The 10,406-nt window shown below is 34.4% G+C and overlaps 1 protein-coding gene across 1 annotated transcript; it reads right to left on the bottom strand.

The window, feature by feature from the left end:
* Positions 1–1,121: 1,121 nt before the first annotated feature.
* Positions 1,122–2,940, bottom strand: LOC113276514 (vignain-like). The gene is made up of 4 exons (XM_026526129.1): positions 2,428–2,940; positions 2,106–2,341; positions 1,858–1,998; positions 1,122–1,767 (listed from the first exon to the last, which is right to left on the bottom strand). The coding sequence occupies exons 1-4, from the start codon at positions 2,876–2,878 to the stop codon at positions 1,510–1,512; spliced, it is 1,086 nt and encodes a 361-aa protein (XP_026381914.1). The 5' UTR covers positions 2,879–2,940; the 3' UTR covers positions 1,122–1,509.
* Positions 2,941–10,406: the final 7,466 nt, after the last annotated feature.

The raw sequence follows: 10,406 nt of genomic DNA on the forward strand, positions 1-10,406 counted from the left end.
ATTAAATGACAAAAATATCCTTCTGTGTTAATTTTTATTTATTTTCTTGTAGCAGTTCATTCCAGAAATGAAGTCCATACAAAAACCTTAAAAAAACAGACTTCATTTCATAAATGAAGTCCATATAACAACATAAATAAACAGACTTCATTCCAAAAATGAACTCCATATAAAAACCTAAATAAACATACTTCATTCCAGAAATGAACTCCATACAAAACCTAAAAAAACAGAGTTCATTTCAGAAATGAAGTCCATATAAAAACCTAAAAAAACAGAGTTCATTCCAGAAATGAAGTCCATATAACAACCTAAACAAACAGACTTCATTCCAGAAATGAACTCCATATAAAAACCTAAAAAAACAGAGTTCATTCCAGAAATGAAGTCCATATAAAAACAGAGTTCATTTCTGGAATGAACTCCATATAAAAGCAGAGTTCATTTCTGGAATGAACTGCAGCATCATCATCTTCATCATCTTCGTCGTCTTCAACAACAGCAGCAACATCTTCGTCTTCAAAAACACCACCGTCTTCATCATCAACGGCAATAGCAGTAACAGATCTTTATCTTCTTCATCATCATCATCAAAATCAAGATTAACACCATCGTCTTCATCGTCAACAACAGCAGTAACAACATATCTTCATCTTCTTCATCATCTTCATCGTCAACAACAGCAGAAAAAAGAAAATCAAGATTAACACCATCGTCTTCATCTTCTTCATCATCATCATCATCATCATCATCAAAATCAAGATTAATACCATAGTCTTCATCGTCAACAGCAGCAGCAACAACATATCTTCATCATCTTCATCGTCAACAACAGTAGACAAAAGAAAAAAAAACCCTAAAAATATCGTATTCAACAGTACCAACATCATCGTATTCATCGTCTACAACTACCGATCTAAATATCTAAATCGATTTTCACCTTCATCACCATCGTTTACAGCAGCAGGAAGAAAAATAGAAGAAAAAAAATGGAGACGCCATTAACAGGAGGAAAAAGAAGAAGAAAGAAAATGACAGAGAGATTAGATCTGGAAAGATAAGAGAGAAAGTAAATCTGAGAATGATTTATTCTCTCTTACTTTTTAACTATATATATATGGTCCTTATCCAAAAAGGTATTTCTGCAATTACAAGGTGACATTTACATCATCCATGACATCACCCTAGGACCAAAGCATAATTTTAGGACCAAATTATAATTTATATTACCAAATAGGACCAAACAGACAATTGACTAGGTCCACTGGACTAGACTGTCTCTAATATATTATTTGTAGGACCAATTGGTATTTACTTGATCTTTATTTCATCCTAGAAATCAAACTAGATTCTGATACAATTTTGGAACTAAAAGCAAATGTCTTATTCATCCCCAAGAAAGAAGTAGCAACGCATCAATGACACAACTACGTAAGAAGAAATTGTAAATCTCTTCTTGTTTCTAATGACGGGGTTATTATCATTATTATCTCGTCGATCCATTGAAGACTAGAGTTCGTCCTTTTTAGTAGAGCGAGTTGATGGATTTGCTGATGTTTTGATTGGGTATGAAGCCTCCATGGCTATACCACATAATCCTTCTTTTGCTTTCACACCACGGGCCATACGAATGTAACCTTTCTCACCCCATGCAGAACCCCATGAATTTTTCACAATCCAGTATTTTGTTCCGTCAACTGTTGTACCGTAACCTACAACTGCTACTCCGTGGTCAAGCTCGGTTCCGCATTCTCCGGTAAACACCCCCTGCATTTTGATAAATTTTACGTTTTCGTTTCGATTTGTTTATTTTTCTATAATATACTGTATATCAAGGTGGGCGGAGTAATATTTTACCTCTGAGTAAAATTGGAAATCGGATTCACCAGCATCAATGGCAACAGAAACAGGCTGGTTAACAACAGCTTTCATCAATGCGTTCTCGTCATTAGTAGGAACGTTCTGGTGCCCATCTATTGACACGATATGAGAATTCTCCTGCAAATAATCAAACCCATGAATGAACATATAAGCGTATTTGATTGATTCCATACTTACTCCGCAGTTTACATGGTTAAATACGTTTGTAATTCTGTGTTTTATACCTTAGTCGAATCACAAGAACCGTCTCGAGCTCTGTAAGGATAGTTTGTTTCAGTTGTAATCCCACCATTTTTGGTAATGTACTCGAAAGCCATTTCCATTAATCCTCCGTCACAACCTTGATTTTCAGTGTTATCGCAATCAACCAACTCCTGTTCAGACAAGGACACTAGTTTTTTTGTTTTGATTTGGTTAATCCCTTCGACCGCAACAATGGTCGAAAATGCCCAACAGCTACCTGCAAAACCACAAAAAAAAAAAAAAAAAAACCTCAATAAAAGTAATTTTCAAACTGGTAGAAAAGATAACGTACATTATACTTACCACATTGGCCTTGGTCCTTAACAGGCGTAACAGCACCTTTGGTCCTCCAATCAACAGACGGTGGAAGATTATTCACAGACTCGTACATGAAGTTCTCGGTTGGCTTACGCTCACCACGGAACATACGATGGTGGCTCACTTTGGAACCAGCATAAGATTTTTTGAATTCATGGTTAGTCATATCAGCAAACTTGTTCAGCTTCAATTTATAAGGTGCATCTTTCTTGTTGAAGTTATGAATGTACTTGACATTCTCCTTAAACACATTAAAACGTTTGTGTTTCTCGTCGAGGTCTCGAGTTACAGTATGATGACTTCTCCATCTCTCGTATAATTCCCAAAGAGACTCTTCTGATTCCAATTCTTTCTCATGGAAATCAAAGCTTTGTACGACTGCAAAAACTAAAGCAAATGACAGAACAACCAAGACTGTAACCTTAGTAGTCATCATCACGATGTTTTCTTTTTATCACAACAATGGAGATGATTGAGTCTTGGTGGTGATTGTATGAATTGAAGTATATGATCTATATATATAGAGGAGGAAAAGAAGAAGAAAGAGATAATGTGTCTATATAGTGATGTAATTGAAATGTATGGGGAAAGGAAAGACTAAAAAGTTGATGACCTAGGGAAGGTTCCTTGTAGGAAATAACAAAGTTCAATAATGGAGACGTTATCAAAAGATGGGTCTTTTTTTGGAAATTTAGAGAGTGAAAGCCGGGTCGAGATCGTCTGTGCCACTGCTTGTGTGTGCCCTATGTGCCATACCAATAGAAACACGCCACATCATTCATTTAAGAATGTTGACATTTTATCGACCAAGTTTAAGAACTTCTTGTTCAGTCTACTTATCCTATAGCCGTGACATATTTAGGATTTTTTTTTTTTTTGACAATATATTTAGGATTTCAGACGTACATAGATGTAAATGATTATCCATTCATTCGGTTCGTGTAGAACTGAGTGGAGTAATTGAGACTTGCAAGATTCAACGAAGAAAAGAAGGAGAATCTTTTTAGCGGTTATAGTAGAGTGACAAATGTTTTGAGAGGTTACTATCACACTATCTAAAGCAAATGCAGAACTAGCTACACTAAACATGAAAAACACGTTAGCTCTTGTTTTGGTACAAAGGGGGTGACGACTTTAGTTCGTTTGAGTCTATAAATACACGATTTCTTGCACATTGCACATTAAAGTCCTTGTAACCGTTATCTGTTTCTTATGGCTCTATTTAGCAAAAATGAATAAATGAGCTAATAACATCACACAAGCACCACGTACAATGTTGTTCGACTGAGCGTTGGCCGTATGCACAAGGCGAAATACCGTTTGGTTTCGCTCCGGAATATTCGGATTGTCACCGAACAACGTGAGAAGAAAACGATTGGTTTTTGTCACGAATAGTTGGATCATTAATTGATTAGTTCAAGGACTATCATTGGAAGAAAAGAAAATAAATTCCCCTGTAAATACCTAAATGGTATTAAGGTTACTTCAGAAGTTGCAAGCATCATCACCTTTTGTTTGCTGACGATTGTCTTATTTTTACTAAAGCTTCTCACACTGAAGCTGGTAACCTTCTATCCCTAATCAAAGACTGATGATTAATTTCGAAAAATCATCTTGCTTTTTTAGTGAAAATGTTCACCCCGACCACTGTGTTTCTCTCATTAGAACCATAAATGTCAGGAAAGCGAGTTGAATGAGAAGTACTTAGGAATTCCTATATTCCATGGTAAATCTAAAGTTGAAACTTGTGTGTGCTCCTTTAGTTGACCAGTTTGATAAAAAGCTATCCAAATGGAAAGGAATCCATTTCAATGTTGCTGGAAGATCCATTTTAGTACAACATGTTCTTAATTCAACTCATGTTTATTCTATGAATTCTCCTTTACTCTCTGACACTATCATCCAAAAAATGAAAAGTTTTCAGAGAGATTTCTGATGGGAAAAGTATCCTCACAGGGGAATTTACTTAAAAGAGTGAGGTAGAGTTTGTACTCACAAGTCTCAAAGTTGTTTAGAATTCTGTAAATTAAAACAAATGAACATCGCTCTTCTTACCAAAACAGCTTGGAATCTCATACATTCCTCTAATGAACTATGGGCTATAATCCTAAAGTGTAAGTACTTTAGTAACTGCTACCCTCTCCACTATAAAAAAAGAAAAAAAAACTAGTAATCCCTCTTGGGTTTGGACTAGTATCTGTACAGGATGTAATCAAGAAACACTCTATTTGGCAAGTTAGAACTGGAATGCTTCTACATCGTTTTTTTGTCTCTTATCCTAATCCCAATTACTCTGTGGCCAGGTTTACAGATCAAACTACTCACTCTTAGAATGCCAACTTAGTTGAGTCTTTTATCACTCATGATAATAGTCAAAAGATTTCAAGAACTAGAATTCCTATATCAGGTCAGGATAGAGTCATATGGCCTTTCACTAATAATGGTACTCTCACTGTGAAATCAACATAGGGTCATTACTAGCAACCCCAACAGTAACACTCAGGTAAACACTATGACTTCTATCAATAAAAAGATATGGAGCGCCACTGTGATTCCTAAAGCTCAGATCTTTATATGGAAATGCATTGAAAACATTCTTCCATAAAATTTAGGTTAGTAAACTATTTAACTAACCAGAATATTCTTTGCAGTATGTGTGACAGCAACCATGATGAAACAGTTGAGCATATTATTCTTAACTGTACATTTTTTAGATCTGTCTGGTCATTGGTTCCATATGGTAATTTGGTCCTCTCAGACTCTGGTTTCAATATTTCAATTTCTGACTGGATAAAGAAATGGTTAACTGCTAACTTCTCTCAAGACCAGATTTGTTATGTTTTTTACGACTGCTTGGTGTATATGGAAAGAGAGATGTTGCAATGTATTTCAAGAGAAACAGGTTAATCATTTTGCAATGTCAAGGACTACATATAGAACATCAATGGAAACCTTAAATACTGTAGCTAATAGTCTTAACAATACTCTACACCAACAATGCACTGGAAATACTGTAATGGGGTCTGAAATTTCAGGAAACATAACTCTCGAATGTTATGTAATGTATTCATTCTTTTGATATAGACACTCATAAGTCTGGAATTAGTTTAATCTTAGCAGAATCAACAGGAAGCTACCAGGGTTGCAGAACAATTGCAGGGCTAGCAAGAGATGCGGAGGAGGCAGAAAGTTTGGCAGCATTGGAAGCTGTCAGATGGCTCTGGTTTCAGAACTTCACCAAAATAGCTATTATAGGAGATACTAAAAATGTCATCTCCTACTTAAATAAAAGTACTAACCAGGTTAGCTGGTCTAGTACTACTATTTTAGATGATTGTCTTTCTTATTTAAACTCTTTTTCTTCTGTGAAATTTAATCACATTAGTCATCATCTAAATGGATTGACAGACAAAGCTGCTAAATTCTGTAGAAGGAATGATGTAACAGGTGAGTGGGGAAATACTGCTCCCCATTTCATCTTATAAACTTTGTATTCCTTTCAATTTAATATATTATTTTTTCTAAAAAAATGCCTAAATGGTAAAAACATAATTACTCTATTTGGTACTTCCTTCGTCTTTTATTAACCGTCAAAATGGACAAATCCAAGATATTAAGCAGACGGTAAGGAATATAATAACTGACCCTTTTAAATGACATATTTTTACAACTCAATCAAAATCGGATCCCTTCAAGAAATTGGTTGGGAATCTCGCAACAAGCTGAGCTCCAACCCCTTTTTAAATAACCCCCAATCCTATGAAAGAGGAAATTCCCAACATGAACATTAGCATCATGACTAGCCATAAAATTTCGCAACCTCTTCAGAAATTAAATGGATCACATAAATATAAAATAAGATGTGGGTGTCCATAAATATTTTTATGAATAAATAGGCTATGGATCCCATATCCCCTCCCTTCGTATACCCTCGTGTTCTACCAATTAGATTTTGACATGTGAGATTATTTTTTCCCCTTAATTTGAATATCTCATTTACGGTTAGGGATAAAATAAAATAAAAATAATGCATATATTATTACTTTTTTTTTATCTCCAAACCAAAATCTATTCTAAGATTTATTTTATTCCTCTGAATTTTGTGCGAGCCTTTATATTTATCAACAACCTAAAAACTCAATCCCATTTGTCACTCCAGAATAAAAGTAGTACTGGTGAAACTTATCCTTTCTCCTATTGGCTGGTGAGCGTAACTGCACGCTTTCATTGGCTCGGAGAAAAACCATTCGTATTCTTCGGATGAAACTTCGTAAGATATGGAGCGTTGATTTGACAATGTGTGGTGTAGATTGAGTTGGTGGCTGGTACACACCCGACACACAGACCTCATTGTTTGATATGTCTAACGGTTAGATGGCGAAGATCTTTGATTGGACGTCCCAAAATTATTACGTATAATTAACCGAATTTACAAGATGTTTTTAAAATCACGACCGTCGAACTTTATTTTTTAAAAATTGTTATATTAATTTCATGTATTTATTATAAAAATCCAGAAAATAAAAAAAATTATTATATTAATTTCGGAAATTTATAACTAAAATCTAAAAAAATCGATTCAACATATTTTTTGAATCTTTTATAAGGTAAAAAAGATATACTCGAGCGTTGATCTTATTTTGTCCAAGAAAAAAGCAAAAAGTGCTATAATTATAAGATAAAAAATCCAAAATATATTAATATTGTTACTATTAATATCATCTTAAAAATCTAGAAAAATTAGTAAGGCTAAATTTTAAAATTAACATAGGGTAAGAAAATCTTTAAAATTGTTTAGAAAGTACGGTTTTTGGAATATGAGGTAAATTAATATAGGTTAAGAAATTTCTAAAAATTGTTTAGAAAGTACGGTTCTTAGAATATGGGGTAAAAAGTCTTCAAAATACTATATTTATCCAATGTTATATATATTTTTCAGAGAAGAAAATAAGCGCTCGCAAAAAAGAAGTAACTAAGGATTGTTTTAGAAATAAGACTCTTAGAATATAGGGTAAAAAAATCTAAAAAATACTATTTTTTTTGAAGCACTGAAATCTTAAAGAAATACTATTTATCTGATGTTATATTTATATTTTCATATATTCTTAAAGAGAAAAATCTTTTACAATAAAGAAGGAAGTAAATAAGGATGGCCAAAAATATTTGTTGTAGAAAATCTTTTGATGACCTCTGAGAGTATAGTTTTCTCTATTTCTAGCATTCAAGTAAAAGCCAAGCCATGTTAGGTCAGACTAAATAGCTCTGCGAATCGGGCGACGCCGAGTCAATCCATGTTTCAATTTTTTTTCAAAAATGAACAGTATCATCGTGATTTCTCCATGCTTAATCCGAGTTCTTTTTCTTTAATCCCCGCTACCTCTCTTTATTCTCTAATTTTTACTCTTTCAGTTCCAAATGATTCTTATCATCTTGCATTCTTTTTATTGTAGAGTTTAGTTTTTATTTTTCTCTGATAGTTTCATTAACTTTTAGCCGTACCATTAGTTCTTTGATTTTCTGTTTATTGTTGATTCATTTCTATTTATCTGATAATCATGATATGGGTTTCTGATTTTTTGCAGGTTCCTATGGGTTTGCTCTGGATTCCTTCCTATATTGAACCTTTGTGCTAAGTATTTGCTTGATTCCCAAGACAGTATTGTCGACAAAGGCTATGTTGCCTACCACAGTTCTACCCCGTACTGCTATATTGTAAAACTACAATATTTGTCCTTTGAGTTTTTCTCATTATGAGAAACATCATTATCCTCCAAATCAATTTTTTGAAACCATGAAAAACCAGCATACCATCCTGACTCACCAACCGACCCAAATCCAAAAATTTCAAAAAATAAAACTTCCCCCTAATTTTTCCCATGATTTAAGGAATCATAAATTTTCTTCGGATCTCATGCAGTTGACTGCCAACATATTTTATCCTATATTATTCAAAAAATACTTTCCTCTTCTTTAGGAAACAAAATATTTGCTATACCCTTTTTTAGCAACAACCCTAACTACAAATAAAGAAGAAGTTTGTAGACGAATTATCACATCCAAAATACCAAACCCTAGTAGAGAAGCTCTCAGAGATTCAATGGAGCCTACCGACAACAACACTGCCAACAATAGATGTGTTCAAACCATCACTGACAAGATGAAAAACACTTCCATCAGAGGCAAAAGATGTGATATAGGTTCTGCGACAAATATCAATGATGCTGCAACTGCTTGGTCTAATAGTTTGATCGGAAAACTAATCACTAAGGATGATGAAATTGAAGTTTTTGATATAAAAGATGAGCTGGATGTTCTTTGGAAAAACTACAAGAAGCGAGAAACAAATATTGTGGGAAAGTATTTGTTCGTATTTAAGTTTAACTCCCTAATGGATATGAATGATGTTATAAAAAAATCACCATGGAATGTCCAAAAATGCTTGCTTGATTTGCAAGAATATTCAACGGCAGTATCGTACGCAGATTACGTGTTCAGAAAACAAGCTCGGAGTGTACAATTCAAAGGTTTACTGCTAGAACATCATAATGAAGCAGTAGTTAACGAAGCTATTGAATACTTGGGTAAGAAGATATCCACGGAGCCAAAAAATTGCAGGCCACGTTCAGGTAATATGATTACCGCTCGTATTGAAATAGACCTCTCAGAACCATTAAAAAGAGGTGAATGGTGGAACTCGAATCATGGAGAACTTGTTTTGATTAGGTATCACTAGTTAAAACAGCCTCATAGTTTGTGTGATCAATGTCATATAATTGATCATGATGATAACATCTGTGAAGAAGTTGCTGAATTACTACGGGAAAGAGCTATGACTGTTGAAGAGTATGAAGAACACAAATCTAAAAAGGACTCTGGTAGTGTTGATGAGAACCCAAGAAATGATACTAATGGTATTGTGCATGAGCAGGAGACAATGCCTGATGCAAAAGAAGAAAGAATTGCTAAAAGAGCAAGAAACCAAGCAATTCATAATAACGGTTCGAACCCATTTATTCAAGGACCTATTTTAGCTGGTCATGGTGGGGATACTAATGATTTTCCAACAAACTCTAATGATGAAAATATGAATGGGGTGGGAACTGGAGAAAATGATAAGCATTGCAATAACACAAAGAATAAACTAGAATATACTTTTAAGAGAATCAACAAGACTCAATCAATTAAAAGTATATCAACGAGTTTATATCTCTCTTCTTGATTTGATTTACTCAAGAAAGAACTGCGAGTTCTAATCAAATACAAGGAATAACTTGGATGGTTCCAAAGACCAATATCCAAGGATCAACCAATGACAATCAACAACCAAAGGTTGGATTACTCTAATTGAGGATATAACGCACAACCTGTATTATTTCAATTATAAAGATAAAACTATATAATGCGGAAATTGAAATAACACAGACACCATAAATTTTGTTAACGAGGAAACCGCAAATGCAGAAAAACTCCGGTACCTAGTCCAGATTGAACACACACTGTATTAAGCCGCTACAGACACTAGCCTACTCCCAGCTAACTTCGGACTGGACTGTAGTTGAACCCCAATCAGTCTCCCACCGATCCAAGGTACAATTTTACTCCCTACGCTTCTGATCCCAGCAGGATACTGCGCACTTGATTCCCTTAGCTGATCTCACCCACAACTAAGAGTTGCTACGATCCAAAATCGCAGGCTTTGATAATAAACAAATTTGTCTCACACAGACAAGTCTATCAAAGGATCAATCTGTCTCCCATAGATAAATCCTAAAGGTTTTGTTCCACTTTTGATAATAATCACGGTGAACAGGAACCAATTGATGATCCGGTCTTATATTCCCGAAGAAAAGCCTAGAGTTATCAATCACCTCACAAAAATATTAATCGTATGGTAGCGAAACAAGATATTGTGAAATTACAAACAATGATACGAAGATATTTGTGATTACTTTTATATCTTCCCT

This window comes from Papaver somniferum, chromosome 4 (assembly GCF_003573695.1).
Source record: "Papaver somniferum cultivar HN1 chromosome 4, ASM357369v1, whole genome shotgun sequence".
Taxonomy (NCBI): domain Eukaryota; kingdom Viridiplantae; phylum Streptophyta; class Magnoliopsida; order Ranunculales; family Papaveraceae; genus Papaver; species Papaver somniferum.